At 62.1% G+C, this 25,113-nt stretch overlaps 1 protein-coding gene across 2 annotated transcripts in view; it reads left to right on the forward strand.

Annotated features, from left to right (window-relative positions):
- Window positions 1–4,824: 4,824 nt before the first annotated feature.
- MYRF (myelin regulatory factor) overlaps window positions 4,825–25,113 on the forward strand; it is a 33,302-nt gene continuing 13,013 nt past the window's right edge. For both annotated transcript variants that reach the window (XM_060019011.1, XM_060019012.1), the window contains exons 1-8: window positions 4,825–4,961; window positions 17,106–17,193; window positions 17,382–17,645; window positions 20,057–20,118; window positions 21,014–21,272; window positions 22,331–22,581; window positions 22,668–22,791; window positions 24,446–24,641. In XM_060019011.1, the coding sequence (XP_059874994.1) occupies window positions 4,916–4,961; window positions 17,106–17,193; window positions 17,382–17,645; window positions 20,057–20,118; window positions 21,014–21,272; window positions 22,331–22,581; window positions 22,668–22,791; window positions 24,446–24,641 (1,290 nt within the window). In that variant the 5' untranslated portion in view covers window positions 4,825–4,915. The remainder of the gene's footprint in view (window positions 4,962–17,105; window positions 17,194–17,381; window positions 17,646–20,056; window positions 20,119–21,013; window positions 21,273–22,330; window positions 22,582–22,667; window positions 22,792–24,445; window positions 24,642–25,113) is intronic.

The raw sequence follows: 25,113 nt of genomic DNA on the forward strand, positions 1-25,113 counted from the left end.
CTGGCCGCCTTGAGTGACCTCTCTTCCCCGCAGGTGGGGTGGAGGCTGGGTCTGAGTGGCAGAGTGGCGGGAGGGGACCTCTGAGGTTGGCTGTCACCGCTGTCGATGCCCTGGTCCAGGACCACACTCTGAGTCGCAGTGAGAGACCAGAAGACCCTCAGAGCCCCATTTGAATGGGGGGCAGCTCCTTGTTGAGCCCTACCTGCATGAGGTATGTGCCAGGGGCTCCGTCTGGCCTCATTAGGGCCTTGAAAGGCGGGGCTTCTTAGCCCCTTCTCCCTGAGGGGTCTGGGGCTCCGAGAGGGTTAGTAAGCTGCCCAAGACCACAGAGGTAGTGATGGGGTACCAGGCAGGTCTGACAGTGCCCACCCCTTCCCCCCAGTGCTGAGAGCCAGGGTGGGGTGAGGGCACTAAAACTCCCTGGCTGGGTCGCAGTGGAATGCAGAGCCCACTGGAAGTCTTTGCTGAGGGCTTCTCTAGGAGGATGCGAAAGACCTGGCCAGGCCCAGGGCACCCCAGGGACACCCTCCCAGCCTGGCCCCGGGACAGGGAGGCCTGGGGAGTGGCTGCAAGGCCACGGTGGGCAGGCAGCTGGGCCTCCAGCCAGCCCCATGCCCAGGCCTGCCCCCTCCTCGCAGCAGATGGCGCTGTTCCTCTAGCCAGTCCCAACGGGACCTGCAGCGTGCAGCCCAGGCACTGACCCAGCCAAGTTGTGACCGGACCTTGACCTTCCCCTCCCCACACTGCCCACCCTCCCAGCCCTGAGTCCAGAGTGGGGAGTTGGAGGGGATGATAGAACAGTTCTGTCTTCACCTAGGCCTCTTTGAATGGAAGAAACGGAGGCTACATAAGGGTGGAAACTTGCTCAAGGTCACTCAAGCCTGGGGACAGATCTAGGACCAGAATCCAGGCCTCCAGGCCAGGACTCCGGCCTCCACCCTCGCCTCATGGTTTTCAGAGGTTCTTCACACCCTGTAGTCTCATTTGGTGTGCATATCATCCTATCTAATTAGTGGAGCAGAAGAAGCTGAGGACCAGAGAGGTTCTGTGACTTGCCTAAGGTCACACAGCCAGAGCGAGGAATGGGAAGGGCCCCTCGTGAGGAGCAATTCCAGGAAGGGCTGGAGCAGCGCTCTGCCTCCCAGACCCTCGGATGTCCCCTTCCGTCTCCACTGGGAGGGAGGTGGGAGAGAGGCTACCCTGCAGGGTCCCCAGCCTCATTGACTCCCTGGGTTCACACCCACCACCCTTTGGGCCCTCCTCTCTTCCTCTGCAAAATGGGCGGATGCCAGGGCTGCGTGGGCCCACGGGAGGCCTGGAGTGCTGCGCTAGGGAGGGTTCTGTCCACAGAACCCCACCCTCTCCTGGGCTGGCCTCCAGCCCGTTACTCATTAACCCTCAAGTCCCTGCCCCCCTTTCCCCAGGGCTGCCTGCTGAGCTGCCAGCTCCTCCTGGCCCTACTGGCACTCAAAGGCCAGCACTGGGCACTGGAAACTGACCTGGAATCAGAGAAAACACCATTTATCAATCACTTCCCTGGTACTTTACCTACACCATGAGGTAGCAATAATGGGCTGATTTAGAGATGAGGTCTCCAAGGACCAGAGGACAGGGCTTGGAGAATGGCTGGGACAGCCACGTCTGCTGGGCCAGGACTGAAGTCTCGGTCCCTCACTCGTGTGGCTTGGTGGGGAGGGGGTACCAATGGGGACCCCTCTCCATGGATGAGCCCCTCAAGGTCCTGATTGTGCAAGGCTCACCTCCTTCATTATGGATTTGGGGGTGGCAGCCTCGACTCTTAGCTGAGCCCTGGAGTCTGGGACCTTTCAGCCACCGTTCTCCCCCAGCCCAGAGATGAAGATCCCTGGGGACCGTTGCTCCTTTGCTCAGTGGCCCAGTGGAGTCGGGAGACGGCAGGGCTAGAAGCTCCGAGCAAGGCCAGCTGCCACGGGATTAACAGGAAGCCGCATCCCACCCCGCACAACTTCAAGGCTGACCCAGAGACATAGTAATGCAGCCTGCGAAGTTGGGTGTCGGGACCAAAATATGCATAGCCCACCCACCCATGGCAAGGGCGACACAAAGCTCATGGGGATGGCCCTCTGATGGTGGACTTTTTGGTACCCTGTGGGATGTGGCAGAAAGACCTGCTCGTGGGGGAAGCTTATAAAGAAGCCGGTTTTCCAGCCAGTCCTGGGCAACTGCTAAAATAAATTCATTTTTAAATATCACACAGCGTAGGCGGTGTCTACTGTGTCCACAGGCAGGCCTGACCCGGGTGTGGGAGGGGGCAGAGCAGAGAATAACAATTGTCTTAAGGGAGGCTGCAGAGGGGGAAAAACCTCTGGGGTGTATCAGCTGGAAAAGAATAGGCGTCTCAGTGTGGCCCTCTCCCCCCGCTTGGCCCGGCCCCTGCGGGGCAGCACTGATCAGCGCACACAGCTGGGGCCTCCAGCAAAATCCCATTCTATATATCTAAGAGCAACAGCTCGGAGAGCGGCCCCTGGGGCACAAAACCTCATTGTGAGGCGCCCGCCGGCCTGGGCGTCCCCTCCCCCAGCCCCAGAACTGTCGTGGCATTGACCCTCCTCGGCGGGCCACCGCAAGCCTGCTGACTGGGCCACATCTGGGGCTCAGGCCCTGGCTGTCCCTCCCCTGTGGCTGGCCGCTGGGGAGGGGGAGGGTGGCCTGGGAGGAAGCCGCTTTGCAGGCTCTCACCCCCACCCCTACCAGGCAGCCCAATTCGTACCCCACTCTCCTCTGGGGGGCCACTGGTGGGCAGAGTTGAGAGCTCTGGGCTGGCTAGGCTGGCATCTTGATCTGCCAGTGAGTCCTCCCACCCCCCCCAAGGGCCTCAGTTTCAGTTTTGTCTTCTGTCAAACAGTTCTGGGGTGGGATGGGTTTTTCCAGCTCTAACCTGCTGTGTCTGAGGACCCGGGGAGGCTGCGAGCTGAGCCACTCTGTAGTGAGATGATTCGCTGGGTCCGGGATTCCAGAATTCTCTGCTTCCAAGGTTTCAGAGGTCTAGGATTCTGCAGTGTGAAGCTGTCACCATCCATTCATTCATCACATAATTATTGAGCACCTACTGTGTGCCAGGTAGTGTTCTTGGTGCTGAAGCTAGAGCAATCACCAAGCCAGAAAAATCCCTTACCCTCATAGAGCTTCCATTCTCGAGCGAGGAGAAGGATAATAACAAAGAGTAGATACAACTCTTTTATGTGGGGAGAAAGAAAGGCCTAGGTAGGGGGAATTGCTTTCAATGGGATGGTCAGTGAGGCGATGAGTGAACTGACTACTACAAAGGAACCAGGCGTGTGGGATCAACACTGCAGACAGACGGAACAGCATGTCCCAAGGCCCTGCGGCAGGGAAGTCCCTGGTGGTCCAGTGATTAGGACTCCACGCTTCTACTGCAGGGGGCACGGGTTCGATCCCTAGTCAGGGAAATAAGATCCTGCATGCTGTGTGGACAAAAAAAAAAAAAAAAAAAATCAAGGCCCCGCGGCAGGTGTGGGTCTGGCTCATGTGAGTGATGGCAAGGAGGCCTTTTGGTGGCTGTGACTTAGCAATGGAGAGAAAAATAGGAGCTGAGGTCAGCGGTCCAGGCAGGGGCAGGTCATACAAGGCTTTGGAAACCAGGGCGGGAGCTTAGATATTGGTTTTTAAATGTTTATTGAAGTATCGTTGGTTTACAATGTTGTGTTAGTTTCTGCTGTACAGCAAAGTGAATCAGTTATACATATATAATGCCATTTGCAGCAACATGGATGGACCTAGATATTGTTTTGAGTGCAAAGGGAAACCACAGGTTTTGGCAAAGAAGTGAAATGATCTGATTTACATTTTAAAGAGAGTAATTTGGGAGGATGATAGAGGAGACTGGGTGGGGAGGGAGGCTGTGCAGTTGGGCAGAAGAGAGATGAGGGGGCACTCACAGGGGTGGAGGCAGAGGGACAAGGCTGGTGGATTCACTCAAGACCCTCTTGGATGATTGAGGGGGGAGTTTCCCAAGTCAGCCAGGATCTGGCACTGATGCTGCCTTTGCTGCTAATTACTTGGAAACCCTTCGACCTGCACTGTTCAGTACCGCAGCCACACATAGCTATTTAAATTTGAACTAATTAAAATTAACTAAAATTGGGAAGTCAGTTTCTCAGTCTCAGCAGCCACATTTCAAGTACTCAGTAGCCACATGTGGCCGGCGGCGACCATGCAGGACAACACAGAGAGCATTTCCATCGTCACGGAAGGTTACCCAGGACAGACTTCCTCAGACGGTACTAAACTTCACTGAGCCTCAGTTTCCTCATCTGTAAAATGCGCATAATAGTTTCTCCTTTGTAGGGTACCTGAGAGGACAACGTGAGATAACCCCTGTAGAGCAGCTCACTGTGGGCCTGGCACATAACAAATATTCGAGAAACGCAGGTTATTATTATTATTGCTGAGAGGGGGGTGGATAAAGGAGAGGAAACGGGGGATGCCTGTGAGGTTTGGTTCTGAAAATCTAAGGTTCAGAAGCCCGCTATCTTCCCCTGCCCAAGGGGCTGCCGAGGACTGCGGGGGCCCTGCCCTCCCGGCATAGAGGCTGGGCCACCCCTCGACCTCCAAGCTGGTTAGGACCCCGCGCCGAGCGCCCCCTGGAGGAGGCCCGCGCGTCCTGCCAGCCGCGGGGCTGCGGCGCGGGAATGGGGCGGGCCGGCAGGGGGCGCTGCGCGCGGTGGGCGGGCGGGGCGCGTGGGGCGGGCAGGGGCCGGGCCAGTGCCGCGCGGGGGGCGAGCGCTGCGGCGGTCCGGGCGGGACCGCAGCCGGAGCCGAGCCGGGACTGTCGCGCGGGCCGCGCCGGCGATGCCGCGCCCCCGGGCCGGGCTGTAGCGGGGCCGGGGTGGAGTGTACGCGGGGCAGGCCGGACATGGAGGTGGTGGACGAGACGGAGGCGCTGCAGCGCTTCTTCGAAGGTGAGGGACCGCGGGCCGGCGGGGGCGGCGACCCTCTCGCGCTGGGAACCCGCAGCCGATCTCCCCGGGGACTGGGACCCCCGACTGTGCTTTCATCAAGCTGGGACCCCCCCACCCCCGGCCCAGAACACCTCCTCTGGGCTGGGGCCCTACTCTGTCTCCTGGAGGTTACTACCCACCTCCGCTGAAGTTGGGCTCCCCACTCCCCGTCCCCCAACACACAACTTCCTTGGAGCTGTATCCCCTTCCCTGCTCGGTCCTCCTTCATGCCTTCCAGGACCTGCAGTCCCCACTAAATTCTGACACCTCCCACCCCCAGCGCACTTCCCGACGCCGGGACCCTCTACTGTGCTTCCCTGGGACCCCATCCAGGCTGGGGCCCCCAGCATGCCTCCCAGAGACTGGGACCCCCGCCTAGAGACTCAGGCACCTTATGTGCCTTTCAGGTTGGCACCCTACTCCCAGCCTGACTCCAGCCCCCAGCGCCTCCCCACCAGTGCTTCCCTGAGACAGGGACCCCCTTCAAGACTGTCACCCACCTTCCACAAGGCTGCTCCCCCCCCACGGCTGAACTTCCCCTTGAAGCGGCTATCTCTCCCCTACTTAGGGCTGGGAACCCCTCCCCAGCATTCCTCTGTGGGCTGGATTTCCCCACCTCCCACCCTGGAATACTCGCGTTGGTTCTGGAACCTTCTTGAAGTTGGCATCCCCCCCGTTAGCCACCTCCGCACTCCGAGACCCTCCCAAAGCTGTGAACTGCATCCTGCCAGCTCTGTGTGGCTCCTCCGGGCTGTTTCGCTCACACCTGTCCCTGGAGCTATGCCTCCTCTGGCTGTGCCCCCGTCCCAAGAGTGACCTCATCCCCTCACCTTGACCCTGATAGGACCGTCCCCAGGGCTGGGATCTACACACACCCTACAAGATTTTCTTCTACCCTCTCCCCTCTCCTGGCCAGTGGTTTTGGGGGTCTGCTCCTACCTCTCACCCACTCCCCTTTCCTGAGTAATCTCTGCCCCTTGAGGCTGTCCCCCTCTTGGGTTCTGGGTTCAGGAGGGATGAGAGAGTGTGGGAGGGGGTGCAGAGGTGCAGGCTGACATCTCCCAGCTTCTCAGACCCTCACTGGTACATCCAGCCAGACCAGGGATGAGACAGAGTGTGGGAGGGGGTGCAGAGGTGCAGGCTGACTCTCCCAGCTTCTCAGACCCTCTGGGTGCTCTTGTGTCCCTCTCCACCAACCTCAGGAGCCCAGCCTCTGCCCCCACCCTCCCCCTAGTCCCTAAGTCCATCTCCAGCACCTCAGTGCCTTCAGAACCCAAAACTCAATGATCCAGAACCTTCCATTAGTGTGAACCTGCCCATGGCGAGGCGCGGTGGCCCACGGGGCACACTGTGCTGCAGCTGTTGGGCCGCAGGGCAGGGAATTAGGGTCCAAGTTTCAAGCCCAGCGCCCAGCGCCCAGAGCCCTTTGGCGTCCCATGAGGGAGCAAGGAAGGTCTTTCTTTGACTTAGTTTCTCCCTGTCTGTGACTGCAGGGGGTGTGTGTGTGTGGGCGGGGGGAGCCTTTGTGCACTCTGCTTGCCGAACAGCCCAGGTAAGGGCATCCCCAAGCCTCCGGCCTCCCCACTCCAGGATTCTGGACACTCCCAGAATCCAAGAAATCAGGTTTGGACTAGATGAAGTGGTTGATCCTCAGGTAGTTGGGCCATTTGAGGGTCCTAGGCGTTTCCCCGTCAGTCCCAGGGGCTCTTGTTCTCCCCAGATCCTTTTCCTCCTTTAAGAGCCTTGAGGGGCCTTATGGGGGCTGGGGGCTCTGGGGAGGTAGGAAGGGGACACTAGTCCTTGCCTGGGGGCCACTATTTTGGGGGTGCCCGGAGCCCGCCGGACATCCCAGATGACTCACGGACCAGGCCCCCTTGCTTCCTGCAGAAATCCCTGTGCCCCCTTCCCCCAGGACCCTGGGCCTGGGCAGAGGGGTGGGCCTGGCTGGCCCAGGCTCCCTGTCTCCTGAGCCAAACTTTCCCTCCTGGCCGTGGGCGGGGGGGTGGGGGTGGGGGTGGGGCCTGACGCCACGGCTCAGCCATGCGGCCGGCCTGGCTGGCCTGGCGGGGAGGCTGCGCTGCTCCCTCCAGAGAGATAAGAGCAGACTCAAGAATGTCTGTGGAGGGAGCCAGGGGCTGGAGAAGTGCTCCCAGAGCCTGAGATGGGGGGAAGGTGGGGCAGGCGCTGAGGGCTGGGGTCTCCGGGGCCACTTGGTGGGGAAGGCCTGGCCAGGAATCCGGTGGGCAGTGGCATGTGGGGGACGTAGTGGGGTTGTTAGGGCGCCCCTGGGCGGGGGCGCTGCTGAGTGTGCTCACGAGTGGAAGTGTGGAAGTGCAGGGTGCTTTTGTGCACGTGGATGTATTTCCCAGGAGGAGGGTGCTTCGCACTTGGGGCTGGGGACACCTGAGCGCTCATCCTGGCTCCCGCTTGGCCTTGGTCACTCCCCAGGACAGTGGGTATGGCGGGCAGGGTCTGTGCTTTCAGCTCTGGACTTGGAAGTGGGAAAGGGCTTGGCTGAAGGGGGCAGGGCGTGCCCAGGCCCCTCGTGTGACGTGGCCCACTCTCCAGGCACACCAAGCATATGCCCTGGGTCCTGCCTGGTCCTGTGCGGTGGGCCTGGCTGTACCCTGCCTCAGGCTGGTGGGCTGGAAGCTAAGGCGCTTTGGGCCTCAGGTGGGAGGCTGGGACAGGGCGGCCCCCTCGAGGCTGGTACAGCCGGGCCCCCGTGACTGCCCTGCTAATCCCCTAGAGGGAGGCTGCGGCCGCCCAGATCGGCGGGCACAGGGCCTGCAGAGAGGGGACCCTCCGGGCAGGATGCACTGGCTCTCAGCAGGTAACCGGGGCACAGTGGCAGGTGTTCCCCTCATCACCTTGACCGGCTGGGGCCTCGGACTCTCAGAGCCCGTCAGGGACAGGGCAAGGCAGCATCAGAGGATCCCTATAGGACTTGAGAGGTTCTGGTGCAGACTTGCCCCTGAGAGCTGCATGACCCTGTGCAGAGCTCTTGCCCTCGCTGGGCCCCTTTTCCTCACCTGCAAGACAGGAGTGGGTGGCAGAGCAGGTCCTGATGATGCCCGCAGCTGAGCCTTGTCCTCCAGCCCTGGGGAAGAGGGACGCTTTAGAAGGGGGAGGGTGCTGGCCCCTGGTTCCGGGGGCACACGGGGCACGAGTGAGCAGCGATCAGCACTCGGTAAGCCGGTGGATGTGGAGGAAGCCACTGAGGGGAGCTGGGCTGGAAGGGCCACCGAGAGGTTGGGGGACCTCCCTTGGCCTCTAGAGCCCCGCCAGGGCTGGAGGTGGGAGCCGGGTTTTCACTCCTTCCATACCTGATGGGTGCCTTGGCCTGGTGACTTTATTTCTCTGGCCTCATGTCCCCTCCTTGGGTAGGCAGGTGCGCTGGGCCAGAGCAGGGACTTCCAATGTGATTCTTGTTAGCCACCAAGCAAAGACAAACTCCTGGCCTCCGAATAGGACATATACACTGGACACAGGGCGGATGGGCTCCTCACAGACCCCAGACTCCAGATCCTGGTTTGAAAGCCACCCTTCCCCAGCTCTGGGATGTGGGACGGGAGCGGTGGCGTTGGCCCCCTTTCCCAGGGCCTAAGACTGTGGCTCTGAGAGAAGGGAGTTAGCCAGCGTGAGCCAGGGCTGACACCCAGGCCTCAGAACACCCCTCTGCCTCCAGGGCTTTGGGGGAGGGAGGGTGGCCTTCCTATGGGGACCAGCATCTCTGCCTCCAGAGGGCAGGAGGAGGCCCCAGGAGGAGACCACCTGACCGCTTGTGGGAGAGGACGCCCACCCTGGAATCTGGGGCTGAGGCGCGGTGTGTGATGGGATGGCACTGTGCCTTGTGTCCGCCTGTCTGTCTGCAGTGCGACCATGGAGTAGGTGGATGGGGAGACCGCCAGACCCCTGACTCTCAAGGAGATGAGATGGAGTGCCTCTTGGGTCCACCCAGAGCCTCCCCAGAGGACTCCTGTCCCAGCCCCACCTCCCAAGGTCCTGACTCCAGCTGGAGGGGAAGTGGTAGCCAGGGGTCTGACTCATCGCCCTGTCCCCAACACACAGCGCAGGGCCACACGGGGTGGGAGGGGGGCAGGAAATGTTCCCAAGGAATGGAAGCAACAATGACTGTGTGAACAGAGGCGGGGTGGGGGGCGCACCCCAGGAAGCTGACTCTCTGTGAGGGCCTGGCTCGGTACAGGGGAGCGGAGCCACCAGAGCCGGCCGCTTCCGACGTGCTGGCCTCAGGGCCTCTCCTGAGTCTGGGGGCCTGGGCAGAGTACCCCTGGGGGTCTTAGGCAGAGCCAAGCAGGGTGTCTGGGGGAAAGACAGGCTGCTCTGGGCAGAACGGCCTCCTCCTGGGGGCCTGGCCCCCGCTCCCTGACTCCCAAGGGCCTACAGGACTGGGGGGCCCTGGCAGCAGAGGCTGCTGGGTAACAGCCCGGCAGGGCTGCTGATTGGCTGCTGCCCTTGGACTTTGCCCACTCGATAAGGACGGGGAGAAGAAATCATTAACTAAATTATTAACCAGGGATGGCCCCGCCCCACCCAGGCTGCCTGCCCTTTTTTCCCACCTTCTTCCTCCTCACGGCCCCCTCCTCTGGGCCTCATTTTTCCTCACAGCCTGAGTGTGTGTATGGGGGGCCTCCCCTCTCACCTCCGTCTCCAGCCCCTGCTACCACCGTGTTGGGCAGCCCCTCGGGTCTGTGTTGGTCATGTGCACTCCCTGGGGTGGGCTGAAGGTCGGTCCCTAGCTTTGCCGCTTACCCACGGTCCTTCTCCTGGGCCTATCACTGCACCTCTTTGTGCCTCCATTTTCCCATCTGTAGAATGGGAATACAGTTGCAGTAGGAGTACCTGCCTCTCAGGGTTTCCATGGGGGTTAGGTAGAAGGGGCTTGAGCAGGGCCTCATGCAGTGCCTGGCACGGTTCCACTCCATGAATGTCAGTTCTCCCCTGGGAGGCTTACAACAGGTATTATGCTCCCCACTTGGAGGATTTATTGGTCCATGGGTAGGTCAGTGCCCCCAAGCTTGGGCTGGGGCCTGTGGCTGGCGCTGTGTGCCTTGGGAAAACCCCTCACCCTCTCTGGGCTACTTATTCCAGGGATGAGCACACTCGGTACTCCGGAGCTCTGCTCCATGACAGGTCTGGCCCTGACTGGTCCTGCTGCCTGCTCCAGCTGGGCCTGCCCTGCCCTCTACCCCAGAGATTCGGAACTCGGCCCTTGGGCAGGTGGCGGGGCGGGGGGTGGGGGGTGGGGGGGTGTAAGGGGGGTGGGCAAGGGTCTTGACTGTCCTTCGTCTTTGCCTGCCACACCCAGGCCAGAGGTTTTCGCATGTGGTGTCTCCCGGGAGTCCTGGGCCTCCGTGGAAGTGTGGGTGGTGCCCCCTCACTTCCGAGAGGGGGCTGCTGAGGCAGGAGGGGAAGGCGATGGGTCAGGCTCACTCAGGGCGGCCACGGCAGAGCTGGGCTGGGACCCTGGGTCTCCTGACCCGTCACAGTTGGGTGCTAGCTTGGAGTGGGGCGGGAGGGAGCCTCTCCTCCTTGCGTGCTGAGGGTCCTGACCCACCAGTGATGGCTGTGCTGGGTGACTGCCGTCCAGCCCCTTGACCTCTCTGGGCCTCAGAGCCCTCACTCAGATGATCTAGGTTGTGTGACATAAGCAGTGAGACCCCCCCAGGGCCTGGAGTGGGAGGGAAGGAAGTTGGGTCCGGAGCCCCCACTGGCCTGGACTATGCACAGGGGGCTTCAGGGCTTCCTGGCCTCCCCCTGACTCCAGGCTGCATCAGTGCGAAAGTTTTCCCTCCATCTGACCTAGATCCCTCCAGCCCCGCAATGCACAACCGCAGCCTCTGTCTCTCTGAAGGGTTTGGGACCCTCCCTCACTCCCCTCTTCATCATCTCAGTCCCCTGTGCTATCTTCTTCCCCCATGGTTCTCCCTCCTGGGGTCTGTGGCCTTGGCGGGGGCTGGGGGGTAGGGGGCAGTCCCCATCCCCTGCTTTGCTAACTTGGAGGGGGCTGCCTTTGGTGGTGGAGTTTGGGGTCTGTGACACCGAGTTCGCTTAGCTGGACTGGCTCCACCTAGAGCTGATGGGGAGGTGTGTTGGCCTGGGCCTGCCATTGGGTCAGCGAGCATTGGTAGGCACAAATGTAGAAGTCTGTGAGGTGTGCTGAGATGTAAACATGCCTCAGGGCCTTTGCAGTGCCTCCCCACTGCCTGGAATGCGCTTCCCAGATGTCCCTGTGGCTCACCTCCTTCGTATCTTTGCTCAGTAAAGCCCTCCCTGCTACCCTGTTTAGAATTGCAACGCTTCCCACCCTCCTAGCACCCCAGCCCCTCTCCCTGCTTTATTGTCTCCGTAGCATTTGTCACCTTCTGAAATGCTGTGGATTTTGCCCAGCTGGCTTGTCATCTGACTCTGCTTCCAGGATGTCAGCTCCGTGGAGGGAGTAGGTTTTGTCTGTTTACTGCTTTATCTCCAGAGCCTAGAATTGTGCCTGATACACAGCAGATGCTCAGTAAATAATTGTGTGAATGAATGAATGAGCACACTTGGAGCATGCCGGTATGTGCACACGTGTGTGTCAGTGTGCGGGGCGTGTGCCTCTGTACATGTGTATGTTCGGATGTACACGATCATGTGTGTGCCAGTGGATACATGCCTGGGAGTGTGCCCTTGTGTGTGCACATGCCTGTGGGGCATGCTGGTGTATGAACACAGCTGGGCATGGGTAACCCTGGTAGAGACCTGCTCCCACCCCAAGCTGCAGGGTCTCTACTCTGCCTCTGTGGGGAGGGGCCTTCCCCAGCCTGCCTGGCCTAGTCCCTGTGGGAGAGGGCTGGGGGCCCCCAGAGCAAAGTGGAGATCCCTAGGGACCCATGTGGGTTCCCTAAGAAGAGGCCACAACTGCTGGGCCAGGTCTGTTGGACCTGGCTTTGCAGCATCTTCGGGCTGTGAGTTCAGCCTTGTGTGGACCTGAGGACAGGGTGGCAGCTGTGTGGGGACTAGGGGAGGACATAGCTATAGCCCAGGGGTGGCTGAAGATTTCAGGTCCCCTGGAGGATCTGGGTCTCTGCAGGCAGGAGGCAGGGCTCTACCGCATTTTTGGCAAGAAGTTGAGAGGGAACAAAGACAACTGTGGATCAGATTAAGGACCTGATGGCAATGACTCCAGAGCTACATCCTTGTCACTCAGCCCCAAGATGATTGGGGATTTGATGCAGAGATGCAAAGCGTAGCTTGCAGAATCAAGCATTTGGCCTGAAGGCGTTTTGACTGAGAAGGCTCTGGTCACAATCTGAAGCCTGAAGTAGTTGCCATATTAATCAATTAATAAAGATAGAAAGTCCAAACCAAGGGAGGTGAGAGCCCTCTGTGCCCTGTCCCAGTGTGAACTAGTTTGGTACATGTTGATCAGTTCAGTCAATATGGGGAAATGAGCCGCAGCACTGGGGGCCCTCTGTGACTGGGGTGATCGAGGAGGGACTGCCAGGGTAGGCAGGCAGTCACAGAAGGCTTCCCCACTGGAGAGGGGATGGCTAGAGCCCAGTCCTGGAGGCTGGGCTGTGCCATGCGTGTGCCAGAATACCATCATGGCACAGGTTGGGCTTGGGCAGGAGAGGAGATGGGAGCCCAGGAGGGATGGAAACAGAGCAAGGTGAGGAATGGCCTTCTAGAGGTGAGGAGCTTTCCCACCCTCTCACTGGAGACCCATGACCACCCCGTGACGCAGGGACCTCCTTCACTTGAGAGGGAAGGGAACTGAGGCACAGGGAGGTCAGGTCACTTGCCGAGGGTCACGCAGCAATGAAGGGGGACCCGCGTTAGCAACCAGGCCTCTTTGACCCCAGGGGTCCCTTAGGGCATTATGGGGATGCCAAGGTGGGCAATCCCCTGACCACTGCTACCCTGGCCCAGCTGTTGCCTGGAGGCAGGATGCCCCTCAGATTCAGATGCCTGGAGTGGACACTCAACAGCAGGGGGGCAGACCTGTGTCCTGTTAGCCCCAGGTTCAGATCAGCTAGGCCTGGCCGGCATCCTTAGGCCATGGCCTGCCCTGCCCACAGCCACGTGGCCGACGGGATTTCCGCCATGTTTGGGGCATGAATTGACAAGTGCCTCATTGACGGTTGAGGGGGAGGGTGTGGGCAGGGCACAAGCCTCCCACTGTGCCGGGTCCCCACCCTCCCCCGTTCCCCGGGACAATGGCCGAGACTCAGCCAGTGGCCACAGCTGGTGGGGGGGGGGCATGAGCACGAGGGGGCAGGAAGGGAAGGGTCCAGGGTGGAGGACCACCTGGGCCCCCATCCGCCCTCATCCCGCACCTGGCTTGTGTCGCCTCGGTTCCTCTTCTGCCTAGCTGGGTGGCCTTAAAGAGAGGAGGAGACAGGAGGGGAGGGGCTTCCTTCCCACAGCCCCGATCCCGCCTGCCTGGGAAGGAGCAGTGTCTGGCTCCTGTTAAAAGCAGGTAATAAAGGGCCTAATTAATGAGGAGCAGCTGGGGTGCATAGCTCAGCAGGGCAGGGGCGGTACCTGGAGGCGCCCTGTCTAGCCCTGAACCCTGACCACAGCATGGCCGGGCGGAGGTGCCCAGACTCGGGCAGGCCTGGTCCCAGGGCCCCGCTTGCCACTTTGCTCATTCATCCCATGAACGTTCGTCGTGTGCCTGCGGTATGCTCAGATGCTTACACCGCTGAGAGACAAAACGGGGCAGGACTCACGGCCCAGCTGCCACACCTCTAAGCTATGGGAAAGGCGTTTATTCTTTCTGAGCCGCAGCTTCCTCATCTGTGAAAGAGGGAACAAGAAAACCACCTACCCCGTAGGGTTGTTATGGGAATTAAATACGAGCCATATAAAGTGTGTGTGGTGTGGCTGGGCAGAGTGGCCGCTCGGTGAGTGTGTGCTACGGGCAGTGGGTGGGCAGAGGACTGATTCTTCCCCCGAGGTGTGTGCTGGGCAGGAGAGCAAAGAGCCTGATGAGAAAGTAGAAGGGAGGCCGCTCAGGAGAATGGGGGAGTCAGACATGGTCTCTCGGAGGAACTCACATTTAAGCCAAAGCCTATAGAGTCACGAGGAATGGGAACAGCATGAGGGAACAGCATGTGCAAAGGCCCTGATGTGCAAGGGGGTGTTTGTCCCAGGATGGAATGAGGCGGGGGCTGGACTGTGGAGAGTTGCAGGGAGGGGCACTGGGGCAGGAGCGGCCACGGGGGCAGGCAGGGGGTCGACCGGGCCAGGCCTTGGACGGACGAGGGTCCTGCTTATCCCGATGGGAAGTTGAAGGGTCTGGGGAGAGGGAGGACGGGGATGCTGGTTTGTGGCCTGGTGGTGCCGCCTTCAGGCTGTGGGACCTTGGCAGCCTCCCCAGCTCCCAGGGAGGTCTTGAGGATCAGCATGAGATTCTCAGCTTCCTTCCCGACTGTACCTGCCGCTCAGCGGTATTCCAGGATGTTCCAGGGTTCTTGGGGGAGCAGTGGGGGAGGGGGCCATGCCTTTCTCCTGGGTTCCTGGAGGCTCTGCCCCAGCCTCAGGAGTCAAGGAGCCACTCCACCCTGTCCTGCTGGAACGTTGGGTTAGAGATCTCCAGCCTGGTCATGGGATAGGCGGGGGGCATCTCCTGGGTGGCTGGACCCTTTGGGACAGGCGGCGAGGACTCCCAGAGAAAGAGGAGGTGTGGGGTCCGTGGTCCTCAGGAGGCCCACCAACCCCCCAAACCTCATACTTCTCTCCCACCCATTGGCCCACCCCCACCCTGCCCCAGTGGCTCCCCCCTCCCTCCTCCATCCTCCCGTCCGCCCGGCCCCTGGCACCGAGGGTCTCTCCTCCCCCCAACCACATCTGGTTCTCGTTAGGGTCTCCCAAGATGCCTCTGTCGGAGGCACCCCCCACCCCGGGGGAGGGGGGCAGGAGGATTAGGGGTGATTAGGAGTTGCTCCTGGCCGGGGGAGGGGGAGGAGGGGGCCTGGCCTGTTATAAATAGCTGCACCAGGACTCTGTCACCCCATCATTCACTGTGGATTCCAAGTTCAGTCTCAAAACCCTGCGGCTTCAGCAGCCAAGGTGGGAGTGATGCGCCAGTACCCCCTCCCTCCCCACCTCCTGTGCCCTCAGGACCACCCGCTCCCCCGTCATCCAGTGGGACAGCCCAGCATGGCTGGGAAGCCTCAGCGACCACCAACTACACTTTCCCTCTTGGAGTCGGGCCCCTGCACTTGAGTTTGGCTTCTCCTTGCTGGGTTGCCTTGGGCAAGAGGCTTGACTTCTCTGAACAAAGGGGATGATGCTAATAACAGACACCAAGTCTGCAGGGGCGATTGGGAGGTGAACCCGTAAAGCACTTAGGATGGTGCTGGGGCCTGGCAGGCACTCAGTCAGTGTGAGCCACTGTCATCGTCACCGTGATAGGTTGGGAGAATTATGTCACAGTGCACAGGGAGAGCCTGCAGGATGCCTTACGTATAATAAACTCCTGTGATTATTAACGTACTTGGCTCTGAAAGTGTCTGGCACACAGCAGGCGCTCAGTAAATGGGAACTTTGGTTAACAGGGAAGGACGGGGTGGGGGTCCTGGAACCTCGGCATGCAGCCTGGTCATTCCCAGCTCGAGAAGCTCCCCTTGCCCTGGGCGGCCATTGGCGGTGCTTGGTGGGTGTCCCTTGTTCCTGGCCGGGTGAGTCCAGTGTGGGGGCCAGCAGGAGGGCCTGTCCCAGGCAGCGCGTGACTCCTAGGAGGGCTTAGCCACTCATTAATCACCTAAGCGGGGCTCAGCATTCTTGAAATGCCGGCCAGGGCCAGGGAGGGGCCTGGGCTGGGGGTTCCTGGGGACCCCAGGGCTCTGGGGAGTGGGGACAGCCACTGTTTGCTGAGCACCCACTGTGTTCCGGGCACTTCATATACCTTAACTTGTTTCATCCTCAGAAGAACGCTGTAAAGTGTTAGCTGTTCACGTCCCCATTTTACTGAGGCGACTGAGGCTCAGAGAGGGTATGTGACCTGCCCAAGGTCACACAGCAGGGAGTAGGTGAGCTAGGATTTATTACTGGACCTGAGCTCTGTTCCCAGGGTTCACCAGGGGAGGGGGCATGAGGTGCAGACCCCAGACTCAAGGCCTAGGGGCCTATGGGAGGGGTGCCTCCTGCCTCAGTGGGGCCGGCCAGCCCAGGTCAGCAGTGTGGGTGGGGCCGTCCTCCATTATCAGAGTTGACGCATCTCCCACGTCAGCCCCCTTATCACCCAGCACTCCAGCTCCCCCTGCAAGGTGACCCCGGGAGGGGAAAGGCCAGCGCCTCCCCCTCTCCTTCACTGCTGATGCCCAAGAGCACTGGGCTGCCTTTTCTGTGAATCCCTCCCGTTGGTGGGGCTGGGGCTAGCGGGGAGGGCCCAGGAGAGGTCAGGCAGAGGAGCAGCGCTCAGGCCACCATCGTTCCCCGCCGAACCTCTCTGGGGCTGTTTCCTCCTCTGGGCTCAGCCCTCGATGTGGGGGTGATGGGCACACGCAGTGAGGGTGGGCTGGGCACTCCTGACTCCGACCCCTGCTCCCTCGCCACCTGCAGCTGGGGCCCGGGGTTCAGGAGTCTCCCCCAGCCCCATGGGCCCCCCAGGATGTGTGGTCCAGCCCCGCCAGGCCTCCTGGTCCCGGCTGCCCGCAGCTGGGCCATCTGGAACCGCCTCCCGGAGGACAGGGCAGGACAGAGTCAGTGAGTCTGGGTCTGAGTCAGTGAGGGGGCTGGTATCCGCTGGGCACCCGGCTAAATAAAGCGCCTCGTTTGTTCCTCACAGCACCCCGCAAGACGGGGACACGGTTACCCCATTTTATAGAAGGGACTTGCTCATGTCACGAAGCTGGAAAGGAGAATGGAGGGGCAGGAAGTGGCCGGTCTGTCCAGACCTGCACTCTGGGCCCCGCCCCTCCTTGCAGAGTCCAGCTGGCCTTGTGGACTGAGGGCAGCACCATCAATACCTCCTGGAGGGCTGGCAGGTGGGGGGTGATGAGGTACTCCCCCTCCACGTGGATGCACAGATGGGGAGGGCCCAGCCTGCGGAGAGTTGGCGGGCTGGGCCGATCTCTCACGTCCACCCCTCCCCCACAGGCCACGACATCAACGGCGCCCTGGAGCCCTCCAACATAGACACCAGCATCCTGGAGGAGTACATCAGCAAGGAGGACGCCTCTGACCTGTGAGTGGCCCCCGCGGCACCCCAGCCCCTTTGGCCTCCACCTGGGAGGGGTGACGTGGCCCCGCCTCTGAGAGCTGCTCCTTTCCCAACCACTGAGCCCACTGCAGCGTCCAAGCCGCCCTGCAGGTGGGAGCCCCGGGAGGGGCGGGGGTGCCGGGCTGGCGCTGAGCTTCCACCCTTCTCCGCAGCTGCTTCCCTGACATCTCTGCTCCAGCCAGTGCGGCCTCCTACCCCCACGGGCAGCCAGCGATCCCCGGCTCCAGCGGGGTCCACCACCTGAGCCCCCCCGGGGGCGGACCCTCCCCGGGTCGCCATGGCCCCCTCCCACCCCCGAACTACAGCGCCCCGCTCAACTGCAACAACAACAACGGCATGGGTGCTGCTCCCAAGCCCTTCCTGGGGGGCTCTGGGCCCCCCATCAAGGCAGAGCCCAAGGCTCCCTATGCCCCCGGGTGAGTGAGGGCAGTGGGGGTGGGGTAAGATGCAGAGACCCAGGCCGAGGCGGCCCGTGGGACCAGTGACTGGGGGCCTGGGAGGTGCCGGCCGAGGCTGGGCAGTGGGCATCGGGCTGCCCTGTGGGTAGGTAAGGTGGCTGGGGGACCAGGGCCAGGCTGAGGAGGTGCTCACGGCTTTGTGCTGAGGCAGTGGACAGCCACGGAGGGTTCTGAGCAGGGGAGTGATGAGGGCTGACCTAAGTGCTAGAAAGATCTCCATCCCCGAGAGCTGTGTGGAGAGTGGCGGGGAGGGAGTGGGACTGGAGGCAGGACTGTTTACGTTCAGGGGAGCACCTCTACGCGCATGCAGGCACCCAGGGCACCCAAACCCCTCCCTGCACCAGGCCTACCCAGTCGCTCGTGCATTTATAGCTGCTGTTTCCCGCGGCCTCAGGGAGTTGGCCGTTGGTGCAGGTGTTGGGACCCTACCCAAACCGGCCCCCGACGTGCTCCCTGGCTCCTCTCCAAGGAGTCCACGTCAGCACCTGACCCAAGGGCTCAGCCCGGGCCCGGCTGTGACCCAGGGTTCCAGGTGGCCACCAGCCCAGCCAGACTGCAGGGCAGTCCACAGGCACATGCTCGTGGGGAGAGGCGGGGAGCGTGGGTCTGCTCGGCTCTGCAGAGGGGCTCGGAGAAAGTTCTGGGTTCCCGGGCTCAGGCAGGGGGCAGGTGACCCCATCTCTAGGTGGAAGGATGACAGGGTGCTGGGAGCACAACGCCGGCCAGGCAGCCTGGCTCCGTCTCCAGCTCCACCACTTCCGGCCTTCTGGGTGCTAACCCATAACCTCGGCACCCCGGCTGTGAAGGGAGCCCCGAATGCTTCCGCCCCTGCGTGACTGTGGAAGTCAGGGGAGGAAACCCAGAGGAAGTACTGGGGGGACAGTGGCTGTGTCTTGACTTACAGGGGGAGGGCCGTGGAGGGGAGCTGGGGTGCCAGCCGGGGGTGAGCCATTGCTGCAGGGCAGCTGGCCACTTGAGGCGCGGAGGCTGTCCCTAAGCCACAGGCCCCGAAGGGCAGGGAGGGAAGGGAACTGACACATCATAAGCACCTGCTGGGTGCCCGCTGCTGTTCTCCATGCCTCTGCGAGAGCCCCTCGACTGTCCCCAGTTACCAGCTCCTGGGGGACCCCAAAACCAGCCAGCCTGCGAGTAAAGCCCCACCCCGCTCACGGCAGGATTCGGATGGCAGACTGGGGCCATTTCCTAGAGAGAGAAGGTGCTTGTCCAGAACCACTCAGACACGCTGTGGCCCCCGGGCCGCTCCAGGGCCACTGCCCCCACCCATGCCAGGCCCTGTTCTAGGTGGTAAACGAGGCAGGCACATCCCTCCTATAGTGGCTCCTGCGGTCTAGTGGGGGAGGGAGTGACTAATCAGTAAATCAGCAAATCGAGGACTCGTGCACCGTGAGGAGTTACGAGGAAGAACACGAGGTTCTGTGGATGTGGCGCATTTGATAGGGGCCGGAGGGTGAGAAAGACCTTTACTCAAGGCCGCTGTCAGGGCAGCGCAGGGAGTGGGGGCAGATGGTGGACCCGGAGCTGGAGAGGCCCCGGTTGGCCCGCTGGGCGCAGCAAGGACCGAGTCCCCATCACCTTTTCCTGTCATCTTCACACGGCCTGCAGGGTTTGGGTGAGCGGTGGCTTGTCCAGGGGAGCTGGGGGACCCTGCAAGCAGCCCAGGGCTGTGTCCACAAGAGCTGGGCCGCCTCAGAAGCTGCCTGGGCATGACGGTGGGCAGCCTTTCCAGATGTGGGGACCAGGGTGGCCAAAGAGTCAGCTCCCTCAGAGAGTGGCTGCAGCCGCCCCCCCAGGCGGACTCAGGGCTCACGCAGGACGTGTTGACCTCTCAGAGTTGAGTTTGTTCTTTTGCCCGAACCACTGATAAAACAAAACCTGCAAGAAAAAAATAAGTGCAGGCCTGGCGAGCTGGCTCCCTGCCCAGCCTACACCTGCCTGTGGCAGGGCAGCCCCCCCGGTGACCCACTGAAGTTTCCCAGGCCCGGCCCCTAGAGTCTCCAGGAAGTGGGATTTCTGTGGGTGCAGGAAGGAAAGAGCTGGCCTGGCCCTTCGGGCTGCAGAGGGAGTCCTTGAATCCCTGTGCCATCGTCAGGGACACAGGTGACACGCTCCCAAGTGCCCTGTAGGTCTGAGGGGATGCTGGGCCAGAGCCCAAGGCCTCCACCCACAACTGGGCCCTGCCAGGCACCCCAAGGTAGCTGGTACAGAGAAATGCCCATAACGGGGGCTGCGAAGAAACCTCGAAGCCTCCAGCCCCTGGGTCTCCGGGACCCTGCCCCGCAGAAGAGCTGCCCGGCTGGAAGGCAGGGGCTCGGCTGCCCCCCCAACCACCCTTTCCTCTTGCTTCCCAGCACGCTGCCAGACTCCCCCCCAGACTCTGGCTCCGAGGCCTACTCCCCCCAGCAGGTGAATGGTGAGTCCAGCGGGCACCGCCCTCCCCCTCTGGGGTTTGGGCAAGTGGCTGGGGCGGCCTTATCGGGAGGGAGGGGGCCAGCGGCCGCCCAGCAGGCCCAGATTATCGCTGGTCAAATACTCCCCGGCGCTGGCTGTTGTTCCCCATGGGTGGGTGGGGAGCCTGGCCCTGCCTCTGAGCAAGTGTCCCTGCCGGGGATGCCACCCGCCTGCCCGCCTGCGCCATCATGGACGCGCCCTTCGGCGGTAAGTGGACGGCTGGGGGCGGCTGGGTGCAGCCTGGACACAGGCCTGGCTGCTGCCGGGCCCACCTCCCCTTGGGAGGTGCTCAGGGGTGCAGTGGCCCCCAGGTGGCCAAGAGCAGAGGGATCACGGGCAGCCGTCTCCCCACAGCCCAGAGAGGGGTCAAGAGTTCTGTTTATCTTACCAAAAACATCTCTGGAATGCCTCCTGGGGAACAAAGGGAGCTGGGGCCTCCCCCCTCAGGCTGGGGGGCTGGCCCCTGGGACCCGCCGGAGGGAGGAGGGCCCCCCGCAGGACAGCGCTGGGGGTCCCGGAGACTCCTTCCTGAGGCTCAGAGGAGGAGCAGGCCTGAGAGGGGCTGGGGGAGAACCTGGGGATGAGGGACCTCCCCAGGGAGCCGGGCCAGGCCCGGCGGCCCAGGGGAAGGAGCTGGCTCGGATGGGGTGAAAGGCTGCCCACCCCCTGGGCAGGGTCTGGCTTCCCCGCCGGGGCCTGTAGTGGCCAGCCTCTAGACTGCCCAGCCTCCTCCCACGTGGGGTCGGCAGGAGGGCAGCCCCCAGGCTGGGTTCAGGAGGGGGCGGGAATCAGGAGACCCCGCCCCGGGGAGAGCTGGTGCCGGGAAACCTAATGGCCACCCCGCATCTCTCCCACAGACCCCCATCTCCTGCGCACCCTGACCCCTGAGAGCCTGTGCCACGTGGGGGTGCCCTCCCGCCCGGAGCACCCCCCACCGCCGCCCCCGCCGCCCCCGCCTCACTACCCCGTCCTGCAGCGGGATCTGTACATGAAGGCTGAGCCTCCGATGCCCCCCTACGCTGCCATGGGGCAGGGGCTGGTGCCCACCGATCTCCACCATACCCAGCAGTCCCAGATGCTGCACCAGCTGCTGCAGCAACACGGAGCCGGAGCCGAGTAAGAGTTGGGCAGCCTCCCCCAGGGTGGGGGGCGTGGGCGGCGTGGGCGGGGAGATGGGCTGGTGGGGGCGGGGGGGGGATACTCAGGGCAGCAGCAGGTAGGATAGAGATGGAGGTAGGGGCGGGGATGAATGAACCCAGGAAGGACCAAGGCTCTGACCCCAGAGATGGGGGTCAGTGTCATGTATATGTATGTGCGAGCAATGCATCGGGCACTTACGGCCAAGGCCAAGTGCTCACAAGTACCTTATTTGCGGGCATGGCCACCCCTGTTGCCCAGATAGGTAAACTGAGGCTTGGGGGGTGGGATGCTTGCCCTACGGAGATAGGAGGGAGCTGAGCCAGTACTTGAGCCTGGGACTGTGCTCTTACCCAGACACCAGTGACTTTCCAGTGACCATGGAGTTTCTGAGGAGGTTCTAGGCGGAGACCCAAGCTTCCTGCTCTGACTCCAACCCGTAGAATCGTCTTTTTTATCTGTTTTGCACATTGAGATTTCGTGAAAGATTTCATTCAAGGAAAGATTCCACTGGCAAAGCTTTTTGTAAACCAGAAGGGGCAGGGGTGCTGTGTAGCCCCCAAATCGTCAGCCCCCTCCCCAGGAAACGCTCTTTCCCAGCCTCCGTGGCCCAGGCCCTCTGTGGCTTGTTTCTAACCATGGAGGCTGCTCTCCAAAGAGCCGTCGCTATAAAGAGTGACACTGAGAATGACACCACAGGGAAGGGACAGACTCGTTCATTCCACGAACGATTCTGAGCGCTTTGTGTGCCGGGCCAGTTGCTGGGCGTGATGGGAACCACAGACAAGTCAGGTGTGGGTCTTGCCCTCCTGGATTCCACAGTCTGGGGGGTAGGGTGGAGGGACAGAAACAGAATGATAACACAGACTGATGGGGGAGGACTTAGGAGGTAAAGGCGCGGGCTTCGTGCAGGAGGTATCCCCTGGGCTGGGTGTATCCTGCTGAAACAGGGTGAAGAGGGGAGCGGGGGTACTGCCCAGTGGGAGGGGGCTTGGGGAGGGCCAGCCCCCCATGGTGCACACCTGTGTCCCCCCCAGGCTCCCCACACACCCCTCCAAGAAGAGGAAGCACTCCGAATCACCCCCCAACACCCTCAATGCCCAGATGCTGAATGGAATGATCAAACAGGAGCCCGGGACCGTGACATCCCTGCCACCGCACCCAGCTCGAGCCCCATCCCCACCCTGGCCTCCCCAGGGCCCGCTCTCACCCGGCCCTGGCTCCTTGCCCCTCAGCATCGCCCGGGTCCAGACACCGCCTTGGCACCCCCCAGGTGCACCCTCACCAGGTACATGGCTGGCCTGCTCAAGCTTTCAAGGTGGGGGGGCGGGGGGGGCCCAGAGCCCGGGGCCCATGGCCGTTCTCTCTCTCCAGGTCTCCTTCAGGACAATGATAGCCTCAGTGGCTCCTACCTGGACCCCAACTACCAGTCCATCAAGTGGCAACCACATCAGCAGAACAAGTGGGCGACACTGTACGATGCAAACTACAAAGAGCTGTGAGTGACCTGTGCTCCCCCTAACCCCTCCTGGCCACGCCGTCCTAGAGCAGGGCTGGGGAGCACACCGGCCACGAGATGGTCCCGTTTCACAGACAAGCAGACAGGCTCAGGGAAGAGCTAGGACTGGCGCTCAGGGTTCCTGACTCCGGAGCCAGCCCGAGGCCTCCTGAAGAAGCTGGTGTCCGCCAGGGAGGGGCCGGTGGGTGGAGGGGTGTTTTCTGGCCCCCCCTTCCCCTCCCCCACTCCTCCTTCTGCATTCCAGGAAGGTAGCCGGAAGCAGAGCGTCAGCAAGGCCCTTCCAGCAGCCCCCTCCCTGGAGGGGAGGGATGAGTGGGTGGGGGAGGACTGGGTCAGAGGCTGGCCGGGCATTCCTCGCTCTCCTTCAGCACCCACCCATGTGGATTCAGCTTCCTGGGACGTGGCCAGGAGCACTCCGGGACCAGTCCCCTCACTCCCACGGAAGGCCAGTGAGGGATGAGAGCATGGCTCACCATCAGCTCATTTGGACGTTGCCAGGCCTGGGCAGGGTGTCTGGGACTTGGCCCTCTTGCAGCTAGACCAGCCTCCTGGAGTTGGGTGTCCCAGGCTATGCCGGGTTGTTAGCCACAAGCCCTCAGGGCTGGGGCAGGGGGCGTCCAGCTGATGTAGTGGTGAGAGGGTCCTTTGAGGCCCTGTCTGGGTGGCAGGGGCAGGTCTTTGGCTGTCCAGCTCTATGGCCTGGTGAGGAGCTCCCATTCCTACTACTATGCTTCTTGGGCCAGCCCTGCCACCCCAGGTCCCAAGGCCAGGAAGTTGGCAGCTGAGGCCCCCAGTGTGGCCCAGGCACTTCCTGGGTGTTCCCCTGGGTCAGGCAGGTGGGTGGAGCCCAGGGAGGGAGAAGTAGTGAGCTCTGGGCCTTCCCATGGATGTTAGCCAGGCCCAAAGGCCTCTCCCCACAAGTTTGGAAACGTTGTCCCTGCCCAGCTTCCTCCAGGCGGGCCCTGGGCATCCGGGGCACTGCTTGTGCCTGGGGACCTGGGTGAGGGCGGGCCAACAATCACCCCCTTTCAGTCCACCTGGAGGTCCCCCAAAGGGTCCAGACTTGGAACACCTTGCCAGCAACAGATGTGTAAACTGAGACTGAGGCCAGGCTGCCCAGAGTGCCCCCTCCCCAACCGGGCAGATGGTGGAGTCAGAATGAGGACGTTTGGGGGCTTGAGCAAGCTGGTGGGCAGGGGCTGGGCCAGCGCAGAGCCGGCGCCTGGTTCCACCGTTTCCATGGCAACCAGCTGTCAGGCGCAGTGAGGCTCCACAGACGCATCCCCTCTCACCCCGGCTCCCGAGAGGGAGGGGGCTTCGGGCAGCGTTTTGGGAAGAAGCCAAGTGTGGTGAGGGGCCGTCAGGCCCCCTCCTCAGGAGTTCCCTCCCGTCCAAGTGTCTTGCTCAACCTGCCCCCATCACCAGGGTGGGGTGGTCCCAGGCACGTAGTGGGAAGAGTATGGGCTGAGGCACTGGCAGACCTGAGCTCCAATCCTCCTGGGGACTCAGTTTCCATCTCTGGGAAGTGGGGGCACCACGTGGGAAGTTGGGTTGGAACGCAGGCATGTGGGTGGGACGGGCAGGGCAAGCCCGGTGTGCGGGGCCTCGGGTGACTGCCCCCACCTGTCCCCAGGCCCATGCTCACCTACCGCGTGGACGCCGACAAGGGTTTCAACTTTTCGGTGGGCGACGACGCCTTCGTCTGCCAGAAGAAGAACCACTTCCAGGTGACGGTGTACATCGGCCTGCTGGGCGAGCCCAAGTACGTCAAGACGCCCGAGGGCCTCAAGCCCCTCGACTGCTTCCACCTGAAGCTGCACGGCGTGAAGGCAGGTCTGGGGCTCGGCCGGGAGGGCAGGGCAGCAGGGCAGGAGGGCAGGAGGGCAGGCATGCTGGGGGAGCCCAAGTACGTCAAGACTCCCGAGGGCCTCCAGCCCCTCGACTGCTTCCACCTGAAGCTGCACGGCGTGAAGGCAGGTCTGGGGCTCGGCCAGGAGGGCAGGGCAGGAGGGCAGGCAGGCTGGGGGGAGTCGAAAGAGCCCAAGGCCAGGTGAGTGTGTCCTGAGGAAACCCCTCGTGGCTAAGTCCAGGCCCCCCTTTCCGCCTGTCCTCCCATGCCTGCCCCTTAAGCGTCAGGCCCCTCAGCCCTTTTCTCAGGTACGCTTCCCGTTTCCTTCTCTACCCCGTGATCCCAAGCCTGCGCCCCCCCGCCAAGACCCCTCTTCTGACCCCGCTGTCAGCCGTCTCAGTGCCACACCCCCAAATGAACTCCCTGGGAACTTGCCCCTCTCCCGGGCCCCC

Source organism: Delphinus delphis, chromosome 8 (genome assembly GCF_949987515.2).
Source record: "Delphinus delphis chromosome 8, mDelDel1.2, whole genome shotgun sequence".
In the NCBI taxonomy this organism is placed as follows: domain Eukaryota; kingdom Metazoa; phylum Chordata; class Mammalia; order Artiodactyla; family Delphinidae; genus Delphinus; species Delphinus delphis.